This window comes from Mixophyes fleayi, chromosome 6, assembly GCF_038048845.1.
Source record: "Mixophyes fleayi isolate aMixFle1 chromosome 6, aMixFle1.hap1, whole genome shotgun sequence".
In the NCBI taxonomy this organism is placed as follows: Eukaryota; Metazoa; Chordata; class Amphibia; order Anura; family Limnodynastidae; genus Mixophyes; species Mixophyes fleayi.
In genome coordinates this window covers 221,469,455-221,497,431 of record NC_134407.1, presented here as the reverse complement: position 1 = coordinate 221,497,431, position 27,977 = coordinate 221,469,455, and the positions used below count along the sequence as shown (strand labels likewise).

General features: G+C 43.0%; 2 protein-coding genes across 2 annotated transcripts in view; one reads left to right on the top strand and one right to left on the bottom strand.

The window, feature by feature from the left end:
- LOC142160646 (uncharacterized) overlaps positions 1 to 19,273 on the top strand; it is a 71,627-nt gene extending 52,354 nt beyond the window's left edge. The window contains exons 7-12 of the mRNA XM_075215508.1: positions 12,823 to 12,941; positions 13,145 to 13,333; positions 13,432 to 13,575; positions 14,966 to 15,154; positions 15,278 to 15,356; positions 15,447 to 19,273. Of these exons, the coding sequence (XP_075071609.1) occupies positions 12,823 to 12,941; positions 13,145 to 13,333; positions 13,432 to 13,575; positions 14,966 to 15,154; positions 15,278 to 15,356; positions 15,447 to 17,335 (2,609 nt within the window). The 3' untranslated portion in view covers positions 17,336 to 19,273. The remainder of the gene's footprint in view (positions 1 to 12,822; positions 12,942 to 13,144; positions 13,334 to 13,431; positions 13,576 to 14,965; positions 15,155 to 15,277; positions 15,357 to 15,446) is intronic.
- The window catches only part of LOC142159815 (uncharacterized), a 202,168-nt gene that overhangs the window by 107,438 nt on the left and 66,753 nt on the right, over positions 1 to 27,977 (bottom strand). The window lies entirely within an intron of this gene.

Genomic DNA, 27,977 nt, shown 5'->3' with positions numbered 1-27,977 from the left:
GACATATATATGTCTAAGAAGCTGCTATAAAAAGCACAATTACATATCAACTCTCAAAATCCAGGGGAGTGTATCCAAAATTGTATCCAATTACACCAAGAAGCTACTTGAATGAAGAAAATAGTCTTCATGAGATCATCTCAAATTCCGATTAAAAGTTGGTACTAAATGACATAAGGACTTTGAATTACAAGCGTGTATACAATATGTAGGTTCTTAGAGCTGTAGTGACTTTAGGGAATGATTAATACATACTCCTTGGTAGCGGTACAACAAACACCTCCGGGAGCCGCTTCCTATATTGGAGTTCTCTGGTATGCTTCAAGGCAGATATTGGTTCTAATTGTGTCATGGTCAGCGCTGTATATTGAGGGGCCCATGATACAAATAAATATACAATGACATGAAACAGAAGCTAAAGATGGCCCTGCCCTAATGAGCTTACAATCTAAGAGGTGTGGTGAACAATTGATAAATAAGGTAGTGGAATAACAATTGTAGTTGCTAGTAGGGAGGGTGCGTGTGGCTATTATTGGCATTATCAGACGCCAACAATAAAGCAGCCATTGGCTAATTGTATTTCTGTAAATTATCTACACACATAGGCAAAATGTTGGATGACAATTATGAAAAAAGGTGCAGACAGAAAAGTTGGCGTTACCCACAGCAACCACATTCTGCCATTTTTCCTATTCAATGAAAACAAGTGTGAGTTGATATTACTGGTAGCAACTCCTGTTTTCAGAGATGCCCTTTAATATGTGCACATACATTTGTATTACTGAATAGAGGGTTTAAAGCAGATCAAATGACAGACTGAATACAATTTGTATGTAAAGAACAACAAGGAAATCACAGGAGTACTGATACCCTGGAACGTACAGTACTGTTTTCATAGAAGGTCAGGGAATGCCAACCCAACTACACCTGATGCCATGGCTCCCTACTAAACCCAAAATCACACACCCCACTATGGGGCCCACACTAGGTTGTTGGAATCAGATTAGGGGGAGCCCAAGTATCACCACAATTATATCTCCCTTGACTTCCTTTTTGGGAACAGGGACTTCTCACCTGGACTTCAGTTCAGTCAGTTTGCTGCTTGGACTCAGAGAGGTATCCAACGATGAAGTTACCTGCTCAAGGATGGTATCATCAGAGAATTCGGGGCCCTCCAATCAGAAGTCTCGCTTCCCACAAACGAACATTGGAGATATTTACAACTCCGTTCTCTTCTCCACATGAAGGGTACTATAGCTAAGATCAACAGGTCGTTTACGTCTTTTGAGACTCTGTGTACTCTCCAAGGCACACTCACACATACTATTTCATTAATGTACAACTTACTCATTGAGGATAAATTCACACAAAAACCTTGTTTCACAGATTCATGGGAGAGAGATCTACAAGATCTTATTGGGCCAATCCAGTGGCCGAAAGTGTTCATGGCAACTCATGACTGTTCACAAAACACCACTAGTGTTGAAACCCAATACAAAATTTTAGCACAATGGTACAGGTGTCCCGAATTATTAAATAAATTTTCGCCGTCAGTATCCCCTCTTCATGCTGGGTCCCCGGCGCCTCCGGATTGGTACTTTTTTTTTTCCTCTTCCTGGCCCCCAGGATGCAGAAGGGACAGAGTGAGGAGATGAAGGGGGCACAGAGTGTGTGGATGAAGGGGGCACAGAGTGTGTGAATGAAGGGGGCACAGAGTGTGTGGATGAAGGAGGACACATAGTGTGTGGATGAAGGGGGGCACAGAGTGTGTGAATGAAGGGGGCACAGAGTGTGTGGATGAAGGGGGCACAGAGTGTGTGAATGAAGGGGGCACAGAGTGTGTGGGTGAAGGGGGCACAGAGTGTGTGAATGAAGGGGGCACAGAGTGTGTGAATGAAGGGGGCACAGAGTGTGTGGATGAAGGGGGCACAGAGTGTGTGAATGAAGGGGGCACAGAGTGTGTGGATGAAGAGGCACAGAGTGTGTGGACGAAGGGGGCACAGAGTGTGTGAATGAAGGGGGCACAGAGTGTGTGGATGAAGGGGGCACAGAGTGTGTGAACGAAGGGGTCACAGAGTGTGTGAATGAAGGAGGACACAGAGTGTGTGAATGAAGGAGGACACAGGGTTTGTGAATGAAGGGGTCACAGAGTGTGTGAATGAAGGAGGACACAGAGTTTGTGAATGAAGGGGGCACAGAGTGTGTGGATGAAGGAGTGCACAGAGTGTGTGAATGAAGGAGGACACAGAGTTTGTGAATGAAGGGGGCACAGAGTGTGAATGAAGGAGGGCACAGAGTGTGTGGATGAAGGGGCACAGAGTGTGTGGATGAAGGGGCACAGAGTGTGTGAATGAAGGGGGCACAGAGTGTGTGAATGAAGAAGGACAAAGTTTGCGAATGAAGGGGGCACAGAGTGTGTGTGAATGAAGGGGGCACAGTGTGTGAATGAAGGAGGGCACAGAGTGTGTGGATGAAGGGGCACAGAGTGTGTGGATGAAGGGGCACAGAGTGTGTGAATGAAGGGGGCACAGAGTGTGTGAATGAAGAAGGACAAAGTTTGCGAATGAAGGGGGCACAGAGTGTGTGAATGAAGGAGGACACAGAATTTGTGAATGAAGGGGGCACAGAGTGTGTGGATGAAGGAGGGCACAGAGTGTGTGAATGAAGGGGGCACAGAGCATGTGGATGAAGGGGGCACAGTGTGTGAAGATGAAGGAGGGCACAGAGTATGTGAAGATGAGGGCACAGAGTGTGTGAAGATGAGGGCACAGAGTGTGTGAAGATGAGGGCACAGAGTGTGTGGAGATGAAGGAGGGCACAGAGTGTGTGAATGAAGGGGCACAGAGTGTGTGAATGAAGGAGGACACATAGTTTGTAAATGAAGGGGGCACAGAGTGTGTGAATGAAGGAGGACACAGAGTTTGTGAATGAAGGGGGCACAGAGTGTGTGGATGAAGGAGGGCACAGAGTGTATGAATAAAGGGGGCACAGAGTGTGTGAATGAAGAAGGACACAGAGTGTGTGAATGAAGGAGGGCACAGAGTTTGTGAATGAAGGGGGCACAGAGTGTGTGAATGAAGGAGGACACAGAGTTTGTGAATGAAGGGGGCACAGAGTGTGTGAATGAAGGAGGACACAGAGTTTGTGAATGAAGGGGGCACAGAGTGTGTGAATGAAGGGGGCACAGAGTGTGTGAATGAAGGAGGACACAGAGTTTGTGAATGAAGGGGGCACAGAGTGTGTGAATGAAGGGGGCACAGAGTGTGTGAATGAAGGAGGGCACAGAGTGTGTGCAGATGAAGGAGGGCACAGAGTGTGTGCAGATGAAGGGGCACAGAGTGTGTGGATGAAGGGGGCACAGAGTGTGTGAATGAAGGAGGACACAGAGTTTGTGAATGAACGGGGCACAAAGTGTGTGGATGAAGGGGCACAGAGTGTGTGAATGAAGGAGGGCACAGAGTGTGTGAATGAAGGGGGCACAGAGTGTGTGGATGAAGGGGCACAGATTGTGTGAATAAAGGAGGGCACAGAGTGTGTGGAGATGAGGGAGGGCACAGAGTGTGTGTGAATGAAGGGGGCAGTGTGTGAATGAAGGAGGGCACAGAGTGTGTGGATGAAGGGGCACAGAGTGTGTGGATGAAGGGGCACAGAGTGTGTGAATGAAGGGGGCACAGAGTGTGTGAATGAAGAAGGACACAGTTTGCGAATGAAGGGGGCACAGAGTGTGTGAATGAAGGAGGACACAGAATTTGTGAATGAAGGGGGCACAGAGTGTGTGGATGAAGGAGGGCACAGAGTGTGTGAATGAAGGGGGCACAGAGCATGTGGATGAAGGGGGCACAGTGTGTGAAGATGAAGGAGGGCACAGAGTATGTGAAGATGAGGGCACAGAGTGTGTGAAGATGAGGGCACAGAGTGTGTGGAGATGAAGGAGGGCACAGAGTGTGTGAATGAAGGGGCACAGAGTGTGTGAATGAAGGAGGACACATAGTTTGTAAATGAAGGGGGCACAGAGTGTGTGAATGAAGGAGGACACAGAGTTTGTGAATGAAGGGGGCACAGAGTGTGTGGATGAAGGAGGGCACAGAGTGTGTGAATAAAGGGGGCACAGAGTGTGTGAATGAAGAAGGACACAGAGTGTGTGAATGAAGGAGGGCACAGAGTGTGTGAATGAAGGGGGCACAGAGTGTGTGAATGAAGGGTGACACAGAGTTTGTGAATGAAGGGGGCACAGAGTGTGTGAATGAAGGAGGACACAGAGTTTGTGAATGAAGGGGGCACAGAGTGTGTGAATGAAGGGGGCACAGAGTGTGTGAATGAAGGAGGACACAGAGTTTGTGAATGAAGGGGGCACAGAGTGTGTGAATGAAGGGGGCACAGAGTGTATGAATGAAGGAGGGCACAGAGTGTGTGCAGATGAAGGAGGGCACAGAGTGTATGCAGATGAAGGGGCACAGAGTGTGTGGATGAAGGGGCACAGAGTGTGTGGATGAAGGGGCACAGAGTGTGTGAATGAAGGGGGCACAGAGTGTGTGAATGAAGAAGGACACAGTTTGCGAATGAAGGGGGCACAGAGTGTGTGAATGAAGGAGGACACAGAATTTGTGAATGAAGGGGGCACAGAGTGTGTGGATGAAGGAGGGCACAGAGTGTGTGAATGAAGGGGGCACAGAGCATCTGGATGAAGGGGGCACAGTGTGTGAAGATGAAGGAGGGCACAGAGTATGTGAAGATGAGGGCACAGAGTGTGTGAAGATGAGGGCACAGAGTGTGTGGAGATGAAGGAGGGCACAGAGTGTGTGAATGAAGGGGCACAGAGTGTGTGAATGAAGGAGGACACATAGTTTGTAAATGAAGGGGGCACAGAGTGTGTGAATGAAGGAGGACACAGAGTTTGTGAATGAAGGGGGCACAGAGTGTGTGGATGAAGGAGGGCACAGAGTGTGTGAATAAAGGGGGCACAGAGTGTGTGAATGAAGGACACAGAGTGTGTGAATGAAGGAGGGCACAGAGTTTGTGAATGAAGGGGGCACAGAGTGTGTGAATGAAGGGTGACACAGAGTTTGTGAATGAAGGGGGCACAGAGTGTGTGAATGAAGGAGGACACAGAGTTTGTGAATGAAGGGGGCACAGAGTGTGTGAATGAAGGGGGCACAGAGTGTGTGAATGAAGGAGGACACAGAGTTTGTGAATGAAGGGGGCACAGAGTGTGTGAATGAAGGGGGCACAGAGTGTATGAATGAAGGAGGGCACAGAGTGTATGCAGATGAAGGGGCACAGAGTGTGTGGATGAAGGGGGCACAGAGTGTGTGAATGAAGGAGGACACAGAGTTTGTGAATGAACGGGGCACAAAGTGTGTGGATGAAGGGGCACAGAGTGTGTGAATGAAGGAGGGCACAGAGTGTGTGAATGAAGGGGGCACAGAGTGTGTGGATGAAGGGGCACAGATTGTGTGAATAAAGGAGGGCACAGAGTGTGTGAATGAAGGAGGGCACAGAGTGTGTGGATGAAGGGGCACAGAGTGTGTGAATGAAGGAGGGCACAGAGTTTGTGGATGAAGGGGGCACAGAGTGTGTGAATGAAGGAGGACACAGAGTTTGTGAATGAAGGGGGCACAGAGTGTGTGAATGAAGGGGGCACAGAGTGTGTGAATGAAGGAGGACACAGAGTTTGTGAATGAAGGGGGCACAGAGTGTGTGAATGAAGGGGGCACAGAGTGTGTGAATGAAGGAGGGCACAGAGTGTGTGCAGATGAAGGAGGGCACAGAGTGTGTGCAGATGAAGGGGCACAGAGTGTGTGGATGAAGGGGGCACAGAGTGTGTGAATGAAGGAGGACACAGAGTTTGTGAATGAACGGGGCACAGAGTGTGTGGATGAAGGGGCACAGAGTGTGTGAATGAAGGAGGGCACAGAGTGTGTGAATGAAGGGGGCACAGAGTGTGTGGATGAAGGGGCACAGATTGTGTGAATAAAGGAGGGCACAGAGTGTGTGAATGAAGGAGGGCACAGAGTGTGTGGATGAAGGGGCACAGAGTGTGTGAATGAAGGAGGGCACAGAGTTTATGGATGAAGGGGGCACAGAGTTTGTGGATGAAGGAGGGCACAGAGTGTGTGGATGAAGGGGGCACAGAGTTTGTGGATGAAGAGGGCACAGAGTTTGTGGATGAAGGGGGCACAGAGTGTGTGGATGAAGGGGCACAGAGTGTGTGAATAAAGGAGGGCACAGAGTGTGTGAATGAAGGAGGGCACAGAGTGTGTGGATGAAGGGGCACAGAGTGTGTGAATGAAGGAGGGCACAGAGTGTGTTGAGATGAAGGGGGCACAGAGTGTGTGGATGAAGGGGGCACAAAGTTTGTGGATGAAGGGGGCACAGAGTTTGTGGATGAAGGGGGCACAGAGTATGTGGATGAAGGGGGCACAGAGTGTGTTGAGATGAAGGGGGCACAGAGTGTGTGGATGAAGAGGGGCACAGAGTGTGTGGATGAAGGGGGCACAGAGTGTGTGGATGAAGGGGGCACAGAGTGTGTGGATGAAGGAGGGCACAGAGTGTGTGGATGAAGGAGGGCACAGAGTGTGTGGATGAAGGAGGGCACAGAGTGAGTGGATGAAGGAGGGCACAGAGTATGTGGATGAAGGGGGCACAGAGTGTGTGGAGATGAAGGAGAGCACAGAGTGTGTGGAGATGAAGGAGGGCACAGAGTGTGTTGAGATGAAGGGGGCACAGAGTGTGTAGATGAAGGAGGGCACAGAGTGTGTGGATGAAGGAGGGCACAGAGTGTGTAGATGAAGGAGGGCACAGAGTGTGTGGACGAAGGAGAGCACAGAGTGTGTGGATGAAGGAGGGCACAGAGTGTGGATGAAGGAGGGCACAGAGTGTGTGGATGAAGGAGGGCACAGAGTGTGTGGATGAAGGAGGGCACAGAGTGTGTGGAGATGAAGGAGGGCACAGAGTGTGTTGAGATGAAGGGGGCACAGAGTATGTGGATGAAGGGGGCACAGAGTGTGTTGAGATGAAGGGGGCACAGAGTATGTGGATGAAGGGGGCACAGAGTGTGTGGATGAAGGAGGGCACAGAGTATGTGGATGAAGGGGGCACAGAGTGTGTGGAGATGAAGGAGAGCACAGAGTGTGTGGAGATGAAGGAGGGCACAGAGTGTGTTGAGATGAAGGGGGCACAGAGTATGTGGATGAAGGGGGCACAGAGTGTGTTGAGATGAAGGGGGCACAGAGTATGTGGATGAAGGGGGCACAGAGTGTGTTGAGATGAAGGGGGCACAGAGTATGTGGATGAAGGGGGCACAGAGTGTGTTGAGATGAAGGGGGCACAGAGTATGTGGATGAAGGGGGCACAGAGTGTGTGGAGATGAAGGGGGCACAGAGTGTGTGAATGAAGGGGGCACAGTGTGAGTTAGCTGTAAATTATTCTTTGACAGAAATATAACTGAAAAAAAAATATTTATAAAAATATTCTTTTCCCTTGGATTTATATTATTTTTGCATACAACTAAATAAGTATGTCTGTCCTGACCTAAATATTTGTTACGTTATTTTGACCCAACTACTTAAAACAGGACTGCTCAGTAATTATTTTGGAGGGGTGCCTAATTATGGAGACTCTAAGGGTGCTGCGAACTGAAAGAGTTTGGGAACCACTGGGCTGTCCTGTAAATAAATTGATCTGCATTACCAAGTAATCTGTGTGTAATCTGCTAATTAGTAGGTGTATGGTCTTTGTATGATTATTTTGTTCAGTTAGTAATTTATTCTGTAATGTATTATGGATTATTGCCATCTGTTCATTGTAAACTTCTGTAAATTTAATGTATAGCGCTGCTGACCCTCTGTGGCATATTATATATAAAGGACAATGATGATTATAGGTGGGGGCAGTGAGGGGACTGTGTCTATATGAGGAGAACTACAAGTCCCAGCACAACAGCTGGAACCACACACCACTAATATATATATTATTATGCTGGGATTAGTGTAAACTGGGGAGTGAGGGGACTGTGTCTATATGAGGAGAACTACAAGTCCCAGCACAACAGCTGGAACCACACACCACTAATATATATATTATTATGCTGGGATTAGTGTAAACTGGGGAGTGAGGGGTCAGTGTCTATATGAAGGGACGGTGTCTGTATGAGTGGACTCCTGTAAGATGGCGGCTGCACACTACGTGACGTCACACTGTTACCTGCTCATAGTAATAACTGACTAAAGATAAAATAATAGCCACTTCCGCCCTGCTTTCGGGCTTCAGAGCTCATATCCGGTATTTGGAACGCACAACCCGGAAGTGCCGCTAGGGAAGGGCTCGGATTGGGTGGACCCAGGCCGTATAGGAGATTGCCGATAAGTTTCCCGTCCGCTCGGCCGAGTGGGAGAAAGTGCTGCAGGTGAGCGCTGGGGTGTGAGCGGTAATGCGGGGGCTCAGGGGTGAGAGGGGTTGTGGGACGTGTCTGTGGCCCTGACATTGTCAGTTATACAACGTATTATTCCCTGGCTGTGCCCTCTCTTCATTCTTATGGCTCCCCATTCACTAAGTGTAGTGTATTACCCCATTCATTCACATTGTGTACACAGGAGGTGATTATACCACATTCATTCACATTGTGTACATAGGAGGTGATTATACCCCATTCATTCACTGTCACATTGTGTACACAGGAGGTGATTATACCCCATTCATTCACATTGTGTACACAGGAGGTGATTATACCCCATTCATTCATTCACATTGTGTACACAGGAGGTGATTATACCCCATTCATTCACATTGTGTACATAGGAGGTGATTATACCCCATTCACTCACTGTCACATTGTGTACACAGGAGGTGATTATACCCCATTCATTCACTGTCACATTGTGTACATAGGAGGTGATTATACCCCATTCATTCACATTGTGTACACAGGAGGTGATTATACCCCATTCATTCACTGTCACATTGTTTACACAGGAGGTGATTATACCCCATTCATTCACATTGTGTACACAGGAGGTGATTATACCCCATTCATTCACATTGTGTACACAGGAGGTGATTATACCCCATTCATTCACATTGTGTACATAGGAGGTGATTATACCCCATTCACTCACTGTCACATTGTGTACACAGGAGGTGATTATACCCCATTCATTCACATTGTGTACACAGGAGGTGATTATACCCCATTCATTCACATTGTGTACACAGGAGGTGATTATACCCCATTCATTCACATTGTGTACACAGAAGGTGATTATACCCCATTCATTCACATTGTGTACATAGGAGGTGATTATACCCCATTCATTCACTGTCACATTGTGTACACAGGAGGTGATTATACCCCATTCATTCACATTGTGTACACAGGAGGTAATTATACCCCATTCATTCACTGTCACACATTGTGTACATAGGAGGTGATTATACCCCATTCATTCACTGTCACATTGTGTACATAGGAGGTGATTATACCCCATTCATTCACTGTCACATTGTGTGCACAGGAGGTGATTAGACCCCATTCATTCACTGTCACACATTGTGTACATAGGAGGTGATTATACCCCATTCATTCACTGTCACATTGTGTACACAGGAGGTGATTATACCCCATTCATTCACTGTCACATTGTGTACACAGGTGGTGATTATACCCCATTCATTCACTGTCACATTGTGTACACAGGGGGTGATTATACCCCATTCATTCACATTGTGTACACAGGAGGTGATTATACCCAATTTATTCACTGTCACACATTGTGTACACAGGAGCTGATTATACCCCATTCGTTCACTGTCACACATTGTGTACATAGGAGGTGATTATACCCAATTCATTCACTGTCACACATTGTGTACACAGGAGGTGATTATACCCCATTCATTCACTGTCACACATTGTGTACATAGGAGGTGATTATACCCCATTCATTCACTGTCACACATTGTGTACACAGGAGGTGATTATACCCCATTCATTCACTGTCACACATTGTGTACACAGGAAGTGATTATACCCCATTCATTCACTGTCACATTGTGTACACAGGAGGTGATTAGACCCCATTCATTCACTGTCACACATTGTGTACACAGGAGCTGATTATACCCCATTCATTTACTGTCACACATTGTGTACACATGAGGTGATTAGACCCCATTGATTCACTCTCATACACTTTGTGTACACAGGAAGTGATTATACCCCATTAATTCACTCTCATACACATTCTATACACATGAGTTAATTATACCCTATTCATTCACACTCATATGCGCAAATGGTAATTATACCCATCATTCACTCTCATACACATTATACACTCAGGTGGTGATTATAAGCCATTCATTCACAATCATATACATTATACACACAGGTGGTGATTATACCCCATTCATTCGGACTCTTATATATTATATACACAAGATGTGATTATGTATAGACAGGAGATTATTTCACATCCCATTTACTCACTCTCTTACACAGCATATATACGGGGATGCTTATATATTCCATTCATTCACTTTCTACATTTTATAGATGGATGATTTTATGTTTTATTGATTCATTTACATATACATTATACAGACGACAATGTAAAGTCAGGAATTGGTGGATGTGGATTACACGTAACTCTGGAAGTAAAGGCAACTGCTATGTGATTTACAGTCTTTATGTGAGCGGTAGAAAGTGCTGCAGGTGAGTGAGTACCAGTCTGTGGTGCTCATTAATATTAATGAGTAGTAATGAATATTTAAAGATATCAGGGATTGTAGAAAATGGCTCTTTTCTTATCCGTGTCAAGTGTATACCCCATTCATACACATTATATAGATAGGAGATACTTGTATCCCATTCAATTACTTTCATACACATAGGTTAGATTTTTTTTAAAAATTCCCATTAATTTATTCTTCTACACATTCTGTAAACAGTGATTGTTAAAACCCTGTAACCGTATGCTGTCTGAAGATCCAGGCAGGAGGATAGCTAAATACATTAACTGAAGTCAGGATTGGGAAGCGCAGAATGATGGAGGTCACAAGCCGAGGCCATGTTTGGAGAGAATAGAGTACTGGAGGTCACAAGCCCAGGTTAGGGTTACAGAAAGAAGAGTGATCAAGGTCACAAGACCAGGTCAATGTTGGAGAGATCAGTGTGGTTGAGGTCACAACCTAAGGTGAGAATTGGAGAGAGCAGAATAGAGGAGGTCAGAAGCTAAAATAAGGGCTGGAGAAAGAAGAATTGTCCAGATCAAGTTGATGTCAGGATTGGAGGGAGTAGATTGGCTGAGGTCAGGACTGTAGAGAGCAGAATTGTCGAGGTCACAAGCAAAGATCAGTATAGTCAAGGTCACAAGCACAGGTCAGGGTTCGAGACAGCAGAATGGTTGAGGTCACATGCTGATATCAGGATTGGAAAGAGCAGTATTATCAAGGTCACAAGCTGAGATCAGGGTTAGAAGCAGCAGAATGGTTGAAGTCACAAGCTGAGGTCAGGATCGGAGAACTTAGATCGGAGAAAGTCACAAGCGGAGATCAGGGTTAGAAGCAGCAGAATGGTCGAGCTCACAAGCCCAGTTTAGGGTTGAAGAAATCGGAGGTGGAGGGAGCAGAATGGTTGAGGTCACAAACAGATGTCAGGATTGGAGAGAGCATAATGGTTGAGGTCAAAAGCTGAGATCAAGGGTTGGAGAATAAATAAATGATTATGATGAAATACAGAGTGATCAGACTGGCAAACATTCAGCGTCACTTCCCAGTATGCTTATTGTATCCCTTCAGCAGCATTCAATCATTATGTTTTAATAAATCTTGTATGATTTAATTGGAGACTCCAATGAGCAGTAATTACCATCCGATTCTGATTTGTTTGTTTGAGTATTTATTTAATGACTGCCTCGGATTTAATCACTATGCTGAGTGAAGAAACGTGCCAGTCTATGTCTGCTTTTTGTCATTTTTGTTGAACCCAACGAGAAGGAATTTTGAAATCTTTAATGCAATTGTGGAAAATGGAATGTGTTTGACTCACTGTTGCAGCTGAATGCTACATTGTAACTGACTGCTCCCTACTTATAGTGCTCGCTACTTATAGCCGCTGTACACATGAATCAGCCTGTTGGGATTACTGATAAATGTTGCAGTCACCTCTGCTATTGCTGCGTTTGCTGGATTTTTACGGCTATGTATACCCCCCGGAATCTCTCTGAAGTGCAGTGATCAGCATCTATGTGAACTGCAATTCACCTGGAGCCCTCCATTAGCATAAGGGTGGGGTAACAGCCAGTTATTTTCGTATTGCTGAAGTTTTGCAGTAACCCCTTCTAAGAAGCAGTGACCTTTCTTTGGTTGTTTGCTGTATGTTATATTTATATTTTAAAAATATATTTTTTAGCAGCTGATTGTTTTGTTTTTGATTATTTTATCTCATTCATTCACTCTCATACACATTATATAAACAAGAGATTGTTATATCCCGTTGATTCACTGTTGTAAAATCTCCAGTATATGAATGTGAAAGAATGAGCAATAAAATCATCTATTTTCTATATATGTGTGTGATATTTATTCACTCTTTATAGCTTGGATATGGTTATGTATCCTGGTCATACACCTTCATAGTACACATTGTATAAGTAGGAGATGATTGTGTTCTACTTATCCACTTTCATACACTTACAGAGACGATTTTGATTTGCTATTCCATTAATTTACTATTGCACATTAAATCGACCAGATTTTATTTTATTTCCTATGCATTTACTTTCTTATACACTATATTAACAGCATATGTCATTCTCTGTCGTGCAGAAAAAGTGTTCTGTATAGGTCAGCTTGGAGGAGAACCGAGGATGGAGGAGGACAGAAGTCACATGACTGAAAGCTTAATAAATCTCACCCTGGATATCATCTATCTGCTGACTGGAGAGGTGAGGGATTCTGGGAATGTCACAGTGACATGACTCATCTGTAGTAATAATAATAATTGCGTGGGATAGTCATTTACTTACACAGAACCTCAGAAAGAGATTATTAATGCAGATGAGGTCCATGTGATGAATACAGGAGTCAGGTTCGATTGAGATATAGAATTTGCTTTGTATATACATAACATATATGTCTCAATACACAGCGTTATGTTGTTGTGGAGCGAAAGTCTGGTGAGCATGAGGCACCCAGCAGCCGTCCCCGTGTGTCAGGACTGAGCAGGACCCAGAGCCCCATAACGGTGCCTCCACCTCACTCACTGATACATGAGAGAGACAATGACCAGAAGATCCTGGAACTCACCAACAAGATCATTCAGCTGCTGACTGGAGAGGTGACTGCTGGGAATGGGACATTATACAGTAACACCAGGGGATGCGTCTGGGTGATGACTCTATCATTGTGTGTGTCACTGTCTATTTCTCCATGTAGGAATGTCGGCATCTCAAACAATACCAGGATCTGTGCAAAGACAAAGCAATGATCTGTTCTTTAAAACTGAACAAGGACAGGAGTCGTATAGCTGAGAGGATATTCAGTATCACCTGGGAGATCATCCACCTGCTGACTGGAGAGGTATTTATTCTGTAGGTTTCCCACAGAACACTTATAGTTGCCAATTGTGCCTAATTTGTTCCTTGAAATGTCCCTATTTTTTAAGTACTAAACAACTGCATCACAATGTTTTTCTACTTTCATGCAATTCTTATGATATATTCTTATTTTCCAGTTATTATTATTAGGGGGAAAAATTTAAAATGTGCTTAAATTATGTTCTAATCAACTTCTTGAAATGATGAGGATTGTAGTAGTGCACCAATATCCTCAATATAGTCTAATATGTAACTGCTGAGCAGCAAAATGTCCATGAAAACTAATTTAAAATGCTGGTAACTATGATCTGCTTTCCAGTGCATACACCAATGGGTTGTGTTAGCTCTCCTTTAAATGGAGCCATTGTTACTCATTATCCAATATAAAATTCTTCTGCTAACATACAAGGTCATCAACAAAATTGCACCTACACACATCTCCTCACTTGTCTCAAAATATCTCCCAACTCAACACCTCCGTTCTGCACAAGATCTACGTCTCTCCTCCACTCTCATCACATCCTCCTATTCTCGGTTACAGGACTTTGCACCCACTTTGTAGAATTCCCTCCCATGCACAGTAAGACTTTCCTCTAGTCTTCAAGCGTTCTTTGAAAACCCACCTCTTCAGACAAGCTTATGATATTCCTCAACCACCATCTTAATCTCCCCTATTACCACCCTCTACACAGCTAACACAAGACAACAACCCTCTGACCAACATTGGTACACACACAGCCCACTCAGTACTTTTACCTTTGCATTCTAGCTGGTCCAGTGTGCAATATGATGTAGCACATGTCCTTGTGTTCCAAACTCCCATTGTCCTATAGATTGTTAGCTTGCGAGCAGGGTTCTCTTACCTCTCTGTCTGTATGTATTACCCAGTATTGTTTTATTAATGTTTGTTCCCAATTGTAAAGTGCTACGGAATTTGCTTGCGCTATATAAATAAATGTTGATGTTGATGATTATCCTAACCTACATAGATTTTAGCTTCCACAGTAAATACAAAGACACATTCTGGAAAAAAAAAAAAAAAAAAAATCCAGGAAGATAAATACCTATTGATAACAGGGTTACATGATGTTGTCCACTTACCCCACAACAGACACAACATGTGGTACAAGAAATGTTTATTTCCGTGAGACTCGTGGTCAAATTGTAAACTGCAATCTTTCTTTGTACACTAATGCATATATACTTCTTTACTAATATAGGGTCTGTGTTCTACTAACATTTACAATCCCCATATTGTGCTTTATAAGCACAACACTTAATTACATTCTACATTCATACATTTTATTTTTCTAATACATTTTTCTAATAATAATAATAATAATATCGTATTGGTATTTTCTTTCAATATACAGCATCATATGGTTGTGAAGCATTTGAGTGAGCATGCCAATCCAAGCGACAGTCCTCATGTGGCAGAAGCCTCGAGTACGACTGAGAGCCCCATCACGGTGCCTCCACCTCACTCACTGATACATGACAGAGACAATGACCTGAGGATTCTAGAACTCACCAACAAGATCATTCAGCTGCTGACTGGAGAGGTGACTGCTGGGAATGGGACATTGTACAGTAACACCGGGGGATGTGTCTGGGTGATGACTGTATCATAGTGTGTGTCAGGTCCTATAAGGTGTGAGGATGTCACTGTCTATTTCTCCATGCAGGAGTGGGAGTATTTAGAAGGACACAAAGGTCTGTACAAGGACGTGAAGATGGAGAATCACCAGACCCTCACATCACTGGGTAAGATGTTTAGTTATCACTATATATACCAAATCGGTTGAGGACAAGCTAACAATAAATATCTGACCACAATGTATTTCTTTCCAACAGATTTACCCAAGGATGCTTCAAATGAATATCCATCTACAGATATTAAGGAAGAATCAGTCATATGTGAGACAAGGAATATCACAGACACAGACATTTGTACCCCCACAGATCATACACAAAATAAATCTACTCCTGTTAAGGAAGAATCAGTCTCGTGTGAAGGAGGAAACCTCACAGACACTGACATTTATACACCCACAGATCATACACAATATACATCCACTCATATTAAGGAGGAATCGTTCTCATGTGAAGGAGATGTCACCAATACAGACATTGATACTTCCACAGAACCGTTGCGGTCTGAATATTTGAATATTAAAATTAAGGAGGAATCAGACTCAGATGAGGAAGGAAATCTCACTGACACAGATATTGATATATTCTCAGAAAAGTTACAGTCTGATTATATGCATATTAAAATTAAGGAGGAATCGGACTCCGATGAGGAAGGAAATCTCACTGATACAGATATTGAAACATCCACAGAACAGCTGCAGTCCGATTATGTGTGTATCAAAATTAAGGAGGAATCTGATTCAGGTGAAGAAAATCTCACAGACACTGATCATAAACAATATACATCAGCTGATACTGAAAAGGAATCCGTTTCGTGTCACAAATCGTTTTCTTGTCCAGATTGTGGCAAATTGTTTAAATCCAAGCCAAATCTTGTTCAACATCAGAAAATTCACAAGGGAGAGAAACCTTTCAAGTGCTCTGAATGTGGGAAATGTTTTATTACAAAGTCGAACCTTGTTCAGCATCAGAGAACACACACAGGGATAAAACCCTATTCTTGCTCTGAATGTGGGAAATGTTTCATCAGTAAGTCATATCTTGTTGTACATCATAGAATTCACACTGGAGAAAAGCCATATTCTTGCTCTGTGTGTGGCAAGTGTGTTATTAGTATATCGGATCTCGCTAGACATCAGAAGAAGCACACAAGAGAGAAGCAGTTTTCTTGTACTGAATGTGAAGCAAGTTTTGTTCTTTATTCAGAACTTGTTGCACATCAGAGAACTCACACAGGAGAGAGGCCATTTTCTTGTTCTGACTGTGGGAAATGCTTTAAACGTAACTCGCAGCTAACTAAACATCTGAAAATTCACACAGGAGAAAAACCATATTCTTGCTTTCAGTGTGGGAAATGTTTTGTTAGTAACTCAGACCTTGTCAGACATAGAAAAATCCACACAGGAGTGAAACCATATTCATGTGCTGAATGCGGGAAAAGTTTTATCTGTAAATCAAATCTTTTGGTGCACCAAAAAATCCACACAGGCGAGAAACCATTTCCTTGCTCTGATTGTGGGAAATGCTTTATTAGTAACTCGGAACTTGTTAAGCACCAGAGAATTCACACAGGAGTGAAACCGTATTCTTGCCCAGATTGTGGGAAATGTTTTACCAGTAACTCTTATGTCGTTATACATCAGAGAATTCACTCGGGAGAAAAGCCATACTCTTGTACCGATTGTGGGAAATCTTTTATCACTAACTCACATCTTGTTGTACATCAGAGAAACCACACAGGAGAGAAACCATATACTTGTTCTGAATGTGGGAAGAGTTTCATCAGTAAAACAGAACTTGTTAGACATCAGAGAATTCACAAGGGAGAGAAACCATATACTTGCTCTAAATGTGGGGAATGTTTCAGTAATAACTCGCATCTTGTTTCACATCAGAGAAGCCATTCAGGGAAGAAACCATTTTCTTGCTCTGAATGTGGGAAGTGTTTTAACAGTAACTCTCATCTTGTTAGACATCAGAGAATTCACACAGGAGAGAAACCTTTTTCTTGTGCTGATTGTGGGAAATGTTTTAACAGTAACTCACATCTCGTTAGACATCAGAAAATTCACACAGAAGATAAAGAATAGCCTTTTACTGAATGTGAAATTTTTATTTTGAGATCTTCGATATAGGAGAGAAAGTACACTTAATTATATGTGTAAGGAAAGGTGTGCTGTCTCTACAGTCGCCCAATTTTTTGAGAATGACACAAATATTATTTTTCACAAAGTCTGCTGCCTCAGTTTTAATGATGGCAATTTGCATATACTCCAGAATGTCATGAAGAGTGATCAGATGAATTGCCATTAATTTCAAAGTCCCTCTTTGCCATGACAATGAACTTTAACCTAAAAACATTTCCACTGCATTTCAGCTCTGCCACAAAAGGACCTGCTGACATCAGGTCAGTGATTCTCTCGTTAACACAGGTGAGAGTGTTGACGAGGACAAGGCCTGAGATCACTCTGTCATGCTGATTGAGTTAGAAAAACAGACTGGAAACTTTAAAAGGAGGGTGGTGTTTGAAATCATTGTTCATCCTCTGTTAACCATGGTTATCTGCAAGGAAACGTGCAGTCATCATTGCTTTACACAAAAAGGGCTTCACAGAGCATATTGCTGCTAGTACGGTTGCACCCAAATCAACCATTTATCGGATCATCAAGAACTTCCAAGTGAAAGATTCAATGGTTTTGAAGAAGGCTTCAGGGCGCCCAAGAACTTCCAGCAAGCGCCAGGACCGTCTCCTAAAGTTGTTTCAGCTGCGGGTTGGCACCACCAGTGCAGAGCTTGCTCAGGAATGGCAGCAGGCAGGTGTGAGTGCATCTGCACGCACAGTGAGGCGAAGACTTTTGGAGGATGACCTGGTGTCAATAAGGCCAGCAAAGAAGCCACTTGTCTCCAGGAAAAACATCAGGGACAGACTGATATTCTGCAAAAGCTACAGGGATTGGACTGCTGAGGACTGGGGAAAAGTGATTTTCTTTGATGAATCCCTTTTCAGATTGTTTGGGGCATCTGGAAAAACACTTGTCCGGAGAAGGAAAGATGAGCACTACCATCAGTCCTGTGTCATGCCAACACTAAAGTATCCTGAGACCATTCATGTGCAGGGTTGATTTTCAGCCAAGGGAGTGGGCTCACTCACAATTTTGCCTAAGAACACAGCCATAAATAAACAATGGTACCAAAACATCCTCCAAGAGCATCTTTTCCCAATCATCCAAGAATAGTTTGGTGACGAACAATGCCTTTTCCAGCATAATGCAGCACCTTGTCATAAGGCAAAAGTGATAACTAAATGGCTCGGGGATCAAACAATCAAGAATTTTGGGTCCATGGCCAGGAAACTCCCCAGACCTTCATCCCATTGAGAACTTGTGGTCAATCTTTAAGAGGCGGGTGGACACACAAAAACCCACAAATTCTGACAAACTCCAAGCATTGATTAGGCAAAAATGGGTGACCATCAGTCATTGTGTGGCCCAGAAGTTGATTGACAGCATGCCAGGGCGAATTGCAGAACTCTGCAAAAGGAATGGTCAACACTGCAAATACTGAATATTTGCATAGACTTAATGTAATTGTCAATAAAAGCCTTTGACACTTATGAAGTGCTTGTAATGTTACTTCAGTATAACATAGCAACATCTGACAAAAAGGTCTAAAAACAATGAAGCAGCAAACTTTGTGAAAGCCAAAACTTTTGGCCATGACTGTATATTTTCAAATCAACAGGTAAAGGTCTTTGTTCCTTAATTTGGTCATATAGCTTAATGTCTGAGGTTTTGTTTGTGAAATATCTCTTGATTTAGGGTTTTCCATGTACTTTCATACAATTTACATTTACATGTGACCAACATAAGATATTGAATCACTCTAAATCCGTTTTGTAATAGCCATTTATTATTTGTTTTTACTACTCAATGGATTATTATACATAAAATAAACATAACTGTATTATATTTTATGAAATATAGAAATGCATTGATGTCTTCATCCTTCCTGTACCTGATGTTGTATAAAAGAAAATCAAACCATTGTTTTTTTTACTGAACCAGATTAGAAGGTTAGAAAATGAATGTTACATTTTCTGAATTGATTTAGGAATTCTAATATGTACTGCGTGGCAGCAAGTTTATTAGTTTAGGGGCATATACCAGTTTCACGCTGTGCTATATAACTACAAAGTAAAAAGTTTGAACAGGGCCCTGCTCATGGGAGTATACTATTAAAGGAAAAATGTAACAAGTAATTTCTGAGAAAGAACCAATCTACAGAGGATCTGTATACAAGCACCAAGGGCTAGATTTACTAAGGTGTGGGGATGTTGCCTATAGCAACCAATCAGATTCTAGCTGTCATTTTGTAAAAAGTACTAAATAAATGAAAGCTAGAATCTGATTGGTTGCTATAGGCGACATCTCCACTTTTTCAAACCCGCAGCTTAGTAAATCTAGCCCCAAGTCTTGGGACTAGGAGGTGGTTGGGAGAGTACTTTGAGTTAAAGTTGCAGATGTAGAGTAGATCAGAACTGTGAATCACTTTATAGAATAAGGAGATTGCTTGAATTTTATCTTGAGGATACCCTGGTGCATGGATAGGTGAAGTGGGGAAGATGAAGTTGTGCATTTGGTGAGTTGAATGGGCTTGTCAGCAGCATTCTTCACAGTCTGTGGAGGGAACAGAAGTTGTTGTTGATTTGTAAGATAAAGCAGTGCCAGGCAGTGAGCAAAATGGCATACATACATACAAGTGACTAACAGACAATCATCATCATTTATTTATATAGCGCCACTGATTCTGCAGCGCTGTACAGAGAACCCATTCACATCAGTCCTTGCCCCATTGGAGGTTACAGTCTAAATTCCCTAACATACACACATACAGAGACTGTTTTGGAGTGTGGGAGGAAACCAGAGCACCCGGAGGAAACCCACGCAAACACAGGGAGAACATAAAACTCCACACACATAAGGCCATGGTTGGAAATTGAACTCTTGGCCCCAGCGCTGTGAGGCTGAAGTGCTAACCACTCAATGCTGACATGAAAACAAAAACTAAGGAGTGGCTATGGGAGCGATTTCCATCTAGTGGGAAACGTGGAAACTAAAAGTGAGATTGTGGCTCAGATTGGCTTTTGGGACGCTAGTGAGGGTGGACCGGTGTGACTGGTATAGGTGGGAGTAGGGTGAGCTGTAGTAAAGAGGTGGTTTATCAGAGAGCATGTAAAAATGTCAATGCTCAGAGTGATCAGGAATAGCAGGATGGGAGTAGTCTGAGAGGAGAGAGTGAGAACTGGTCATCAGAGTGGATGTGGCAGATCTAAGAGTGTGTGAGGGAGAGTTTACGTTTGAGATGTATGAAGAGGTGGTGTTGAGTATTGAGAGGTGAGTGAGTAATCTGAATTGGAGTGTGGAGGATATGGGGGAAGTGTTTTATTTGAGCCATATTTTAGTGCGAAAAAATTGAAGGAGATAGATTACCCATGTTAAAAAGACAGTGAATTTATAAATACATTTTCCAAACCTCTTATCTAAATGCCGTTGGCCCCTCACTTAGGACCTTCTTCTCTAATAAGAGGACCAGATCTGCAAAGCTGGAGTCATAGGTGTTTAATGTCTTCTGCCACATTACTCTGCCACTTCAGACCACAAAGGTAATTAAGCTTTAAAGTTCTTGCATGGTAACTAGTGGCTCCGGGGCATTGAAATTTAAGTAAGTTGACAAGTTGAAGCAGCCGGGTTGTTGACTTTAGGAGGCAGATGTACAGGAATAAGGATTGTAGATTGTCAATCTTGGAGGAGGCAGGTACCATTGGAGTGGGAGATGAACCTGCATCGTGGAACTTAAAGGGTTACTGAACCCCAAAACGAAACTTTTCAGATATAGACTCTGAAGATAAAGACATTGTTCACTGTTACCCTGACATCTCACTACAGGTCTGTTATGAAATGAAGCATTATTTTCCTACTCCATTACAGAGAGCTGTAGCTCTTCTTATATATATAAAGGACATTGTCCTGATGAAACTTGGTACAGGTGCGAAAAAAAAAAAAAGACCTGCCCCTGGGTATAAATCAATCGACAATGCATTACTACAGAGCATGTCTGCCAAGACTGTCAGTCACTCTGTGTCTGCTCTGTTAGAAAGAGAAGTACCTCTCTCCTAACATGCTTCTGCTGCAGAGGAATAAAATAGAGAATGATAGAAACATTTTGTTAAGTTTAAATGTTTTCATGTATACTATTTAACTCGGTTAGCCACAACCTCATATATATGCCAAGGGCACAATTTGTAGGAGGCGCCTAAAACTCTGGATGAGTCATATAATGTCACAGCGTCACTCATCTGGTGTTTCTAATGCCCCCAGGGTCCCCCACGCACAGAGGCAGCCACTGTTATGAAGGAAAAGCAGCCAGCAGCTGCTCGTCTGCTGCTCCTTAATGTCACTGTTACGCTTGGAGTGTGGATATAAATAACCAAAATTGTACAACCTAGCACTTGACTATGATGTCACCAAGCACCACATTTTCCCAGCCTGTGGAGTAAAGAACACTTCCCCCCCCACACCTTCCGCTGGGTATGGTAAGAAGCAGCTGGGGCTAAAAAGCCAAAGGGGAGCTCTACTTTCCAGTAGGGCCTCTTGTGACAGTCCAGTCTCTGCCCATTGTTGTAGTGAATGACTGTATGAAACCTCAAAAGTGGTTCTCGGATGTAAGCTTTCTTTTCAGGTTCACACAGGGTGCAATCTGCCCCTTAGACGAAAAGGTCCTGAGAGAAGTTTTATAGGACAATCACATACCCTATGGGGAGATAATTCCCCAACTAGTTTGCTGTAAACAAAAGCCACCTAAAAAACAACTGGAATGTAAGGGATATGGTTAGAAGCCAAAGTTAGAGAGTAACTGGAACAAAGCAATGCATCAAATAGACTGAAATCCAGGCCTTCAGCTTCAGACAAAAAGTTTTCGGTAACATGTCTTTGAATCTACGGTGGGGAACATAAACTAAGAGGTCACACTGGAAAAACTATGCCTAGAAATGGAAGCGACTCTGAATGAAACTGAAACTCCAACTTCAAGTTTGATGTGAAGGTTCCCAGATGACTGAGCCACTAGCAATATGACTTTTACCAAAATACATACCGTCAAAGGAGATAAAGATATTGCTATCATACCAGGACCTACGAGGTGAGAGATGGGAAAATCACTTATTATACAAGGACCTACGAGGTGAGAGATGGGAAAATCACTTATCATACAAGGACCTACGAGGTGAGAGATGGGAAAATCACTTATCATACAAGGACCTACGAGGTGAGAGATGGGAAAATCACTTATTATACAAGGACCTACGAGGTGAGAGATGGGAAAATCACTTATTATACAAGGACCTACGAGGTGAGAGATGGGAAAATCACTTATATTACAAGGACCTACGAGGTGAGAGATGGGAAAATCACTTATTATACAAGGACCTACGAGGTGAGAGATGGGAAAATCACTTATTATACAAGGACCTACGAGGTGAGAGATGGGAAAATCACTTATATTACAAGGACCTACGAGGTGAGAGATGGGAAAATCACTTATTATACAAGGACCTACGAGGTGAGAGATGGGAAAATCACTTATTATACAAGGACCTACGATGTGAGAGATGGGAAAATCACTTATTATACAAGGACCTACGAGGTGAGAGATGGGAAAATCACTTATTATACAAGGACCTACGAGATGAGAGATGGGAAAATCACTTATTATACAAGGACCTACGAGGTGAGAGATGGGAAAATCACTTATTATACAAGGACCTACAAGGTGAGAGATGGGAAAATCACTTATTATACAAGGACCTACGAGGTGAGAGATGGAAATATAATTTATTATACCAGGAACAAATGTTAAGAATTGGAATGGAAACATATAATCCACAGCACCTGCAGTTTAATAGGTACATGTCACCGATTACTGCAAGTGGTTGTTAGACAATGTGATTTTAATGTGTTACATGTGATCCTGTGTTTTCCTTTCTGTTCCTGTGTGTATGCTCCATTATCACCCCCCCCCCTTCCACACAAAAAAAGCAAGATATAACTTTGCGTGTGTGTATGTGTTAGGGAATTTAGACTGTAAGCTCCAATGGGGCAGGGACTGATGTGAGTGAGTTCTCTGTACAGCGCTGCGGAATCAGTGGCGCTATATAAATAGCTGATGATTGCATAAATGTATTTCTAGTAGTAGTGCAGCATGCCTTGGGAATGTTAGTGTAAGTGCAGAAAGTGTATTAAGGTACTGACATTTCTGCGACAGGATACACACAGCATGTATGTGTAAGAGTGTGGAATAGGATATTGCATGTTAATAAAGCATCAGGTCTGAGCCCATGTAGGGGGAATGTATCACCTTGACAACCACATTCCTTTTATTGAGTCTTCCTGTGGAAACTGTCCCAGTGATGAACTATGAAGTTATTTGGGATTCACAGATCATTGCAAATTGTGTTTAAAACACCATTTTAGCCCATTGTTCCCTATGTCAAGAGTTATACTCTGATGCTAACAATATGTAATATTGCTGTGTTGACTAAACATGATCATAAAGTCCTTGTCCATTTGCCCAGTCCAATCTGGTCAAAAGTAGGTGCACACCCCTTGTGATTAGTGTGTGAATGTCACGATCACTGGAATACAGACCCCTGACCTGCCAAGACTAACACTCACCAGAGGCGCTGAGTCTAACGTAGCGGCTGGCCTTCACCAAGAAGCGTTGCAAGGTGGTATGGACTTTGCGGCAACTGCCACGCAGGTCGCAGTCCTCTGTTAGTGGGGCAGGTTCCACGGAGTTCAGTGAGTCAGAGCTTGGTGGAAGCAGGAATGACCGCTGGGATAGCGGAAGCTATATGGAGTAGCTGCGGATTGCAGGATGACCTCTGGGATATCAGAAAGCTGTATAGATCGCTGCGGGGAGGAGGAATTCACTAGGAACATCCAAACTGAACCTAAGAACAGGCTCAGAGGAGAGGAAGAAGCAGGTTTAAATACTGTAAGGGAGATTCACTAACCAATAGGAGGCTGAGAAAGCATGCGCAGACCCGATTTCTGTTTTAAAGGTTTTCTCAGTCCAAGATGGCCAGCAGGACTCCGGCGGAGCGCCGGAGGGGTAAGTGAGCCGGGTCCCGGCTAGCGGGTCCCCGGCGTGTGACAGTGAACATATTAAAATTAACTATTTCCCAGTCTAATGTATATACTGCACTTTTCAGAACGTGTCTTCTGTAACATGACCTTATACCTTTGTGTCATGTGATCCCTGATGTTTCTGTTTTAGGCATCACATGATCAAAAAGAAATACCTACAGGAATGTTAGTCCGATTTTGATCTTAAATTGTACTAAATACATGACCGCAAAATGAGCTGAATTGAGAATACCTATTAGAAACTGGTTATAAATAGAAATATTTGATATTTCCTGGTAAACTGAATGTCAATATCCAGTGCATACCGCTCAACATTTATTCATGCAGAATTGGGATACACCCCATTCTTGCCCTGTAATGACAACTTTTGTGCGAAACTTTGCCTCTTTAAAAGTTCACAGTTCTGGACTGTCCACCAAAATTGGGACAGTAGGAGATATGCGAGTGTTCTATTTGATATTAAAGTTACCATTCCATATACCATCATCATCACCATTTATTTATATAGCGCCACTAATTCTGCAGCGCTGTACAGAGAACTCACTCACATCAGTCCCTGCCCCATTGGGGCTTACAAATTCTCTAACATACACACTGACAGCCTAGGGTCAATTTGTTAGCAGCCAATTAACCTACCAGTATGTTTTTGGAGTGTGGGATGAAACCAGAGCACCCGGAGGAAACCCACACAAACACGGGGTGAACATACAAACTCCTCACAGATAAGGCCATGGTTGGGAAATGTTCATACTCTGAGACGGCTTGTAGAAGGAGAGAAGGAAACAAGACACAGTGAATATGAACCATTCTGTGTTATGTTTCATGTTATGTTGGCTTCAATTGACATTTCTCCTGCTTACTTCCTGGTATGTTGTGGATCTCTCAGCTTCTGACGCCTGGCTTGCCTGACCCTCCTTTTGCCTGATTCAACTGGGATCATCCATTGCCTTATGACTCCTTGCTAACCTGGTAATCCAGTCTTCTTGTTCCTGCACTTCATCTGTATACCAGAACACCAGTCTTTCCAGCTCCAGCTTCCCAGCTAACCTGCTTATCCTGACACCTGTATCTGCATTTCAATCATTGTGTATCCAGCATTTGCAGTTTCCAAGCTATACACTAAAAGACTTATTATTTTATATTATTCCAATTTATTAATTTATATTATTTTGTTTTATTTATATATACTGTGTAAGTAGTAGTAGTTTATTTTTCATGTTAAATATGAATTGATTTTCAGTAGTATAAGAAATTATGTATAATTGTGAACTATTCTTATAACTATTTCAAAGATCTGTGGATAAATTGTCCTTTCAAGTCATGTGGGCTACCTGCAATTTTTTTTCCTTTAAAATGTACCGAATAGGCTGCTGAGTTGAGTCTTGCCCCCCACGCTAAAATTTGCCAGTCCTCCCCTGGTTGTGGTCACACTTTTTTTAGGTTTCTGAGGAAATTGCTCATGACAATAAAACCAGTCAGACTGTGTGATTTATTTTTTGTTTGTTTGTATTATAGTTTTATTGAATCTATTTACTCTTTATTTATCCATTTATGCCTCAAAGGAAACCTCTAATACACATTCACAAAGTAAAGTTGTTTAATTGATGATCTCCATTTGACAGCGATCATCTGCAGGTGCTGTTATTTGGGAGTAACTGCAGTTTGACTCCAAGGGCAGATTCAATTGGCCGCGATGTTTCTAAAAACATTGTGGCCGTGCGTTTTTACCGATATTACAGTAAAAGTCAATGCTCACTTCTGCTTGAACCTCTATGGGGTGCGAGCAAAACTGAGCCTTTTTTTTTTATATAATTTTTTTTTTAGATAAATTCCACACGAGGTGTCTCGCGTCCGTTTCGGAGGCACCTCACGCAAGTTTTTGGAGAATTAAATCTGCCCTAAGACCCTTGGTGGCTGCACCTGCTGTCAGTTTGGATCATGTTTTATGAGTCCACAGAAGAGTAGTCAAGTTCTGTTCTATACTAATCTATGATCTAAGGAGTGCTGTCTGGGAAAAGCTGTGATTTACTACACAACTTCGGCGTTCATAACAACCACCAGCTGGGTCCCCGTCTTAATTGTGTGAGTTATACGAGCGGACTGAGGAGAAGCAGCGGCTTGTCACACTGAGATGTGGCGAGAACAGGGTGCCAGGCATATTGATAATAAATATTAAGCCAGCCTGTCATCTTGTCACCCCAATAATGTAATGTATACCATTAAAACTTATTTTAAGTGTGCTGTTTTGATATTCTTATGTCACCAGGTGGGTCAGTACCAAAGGCTTCTCCAAAATGCCCCCTAAGAGTTCTCTTCACCTGCAAAGAGCTGGAGCGACACTTTTGCCCAAAAGACGCACAAGGGTTAAATCAGGGATGTGACATGGGCTTAAGTGGGTTATCCTTTACACTGCTCTTTGTCCTCTAACATACTCAGGTAGACTCCTTGAAGTTGAACTCTGCATGGTACCTGCTGCAACCTGAGAATTTGGGGGAGGCTCAGTGGCCACTCTCCATTATGCAGGTACCCAATCCAGCGAGGAATTATTATTTTGGACCAGCTCCACCGTTGACACACCACAGTGGGAACCGGACCATGCATAAAAGGGGGAGCCCCGCAGGCCAGTCTGGTGTTAAAGCCTATGTGAAGTAGAGGGTAGATGGGTTTTGTTGGACTGGTCCAGGATCGTGCCGAGAATTGTATTTGCCGAGCCTCCACGAACATGCAACTTTGTGGACCTGTCAAAGCTGGAGGACATTGGGCTTGGTCTCACCTTGCTGGCAGAGATGTTAACAGTGTGGCTCAGTGGACAGCTACCCAGAGGAACAGTGACTAAAGCCCCTTTAGGATAGGGTAGTCTAGTAAGCTCTGTGAGGTGTACCCCTTTGCTGTTATTCACTGTATGCCATATTCCTAAAAACATAAATATATTCTTTTATGTAAAATAAAGATACATTTGTAAACTTCCAGTTGTTTTGTCTAAATTGTGACAAATTCACAGAAGTACCGGGTATCCCCTATATAGTAGGCATAAAACAGGAGTCTTGTGAAGTTGTTGTGGGTGATGCTAATAGGTTAAGTTGTTTAGGCTGACTGCCCATTGGTCTATAACTCTTATTTATTAACGAATAGATGTTGTAAGATTAGGGGATAATATGGACACCTATTGAAAGATAAGGGAATGTTTTGTTTGAAATCATGTAATTAACGTATACATATATTTATGCATGTGCTCGGGTTTTCTCCCACATTCTAAAAACATACTAGTAGGTTAATTGGCTGCTATCAAATTGCCCTTAGTCTCTATCGGTCTGTGTGTGTGTGTGTGTGTGTGTGTGTGTGTTAGGGAATGTAGACTGTAAGCTCCAATGGGGCAGGGACCGATGTGAGCTCTCGGTACAGAGCTGCGGAATTAGTGGCGCTATATAAATAGCTGATGATGATGATGATGTACAGTTTTTGGTGGCTTTATTTTCAATATTACCTTTATTTTTTATTGCTAAAGTTATGTAAAGCTTAAAATATACAC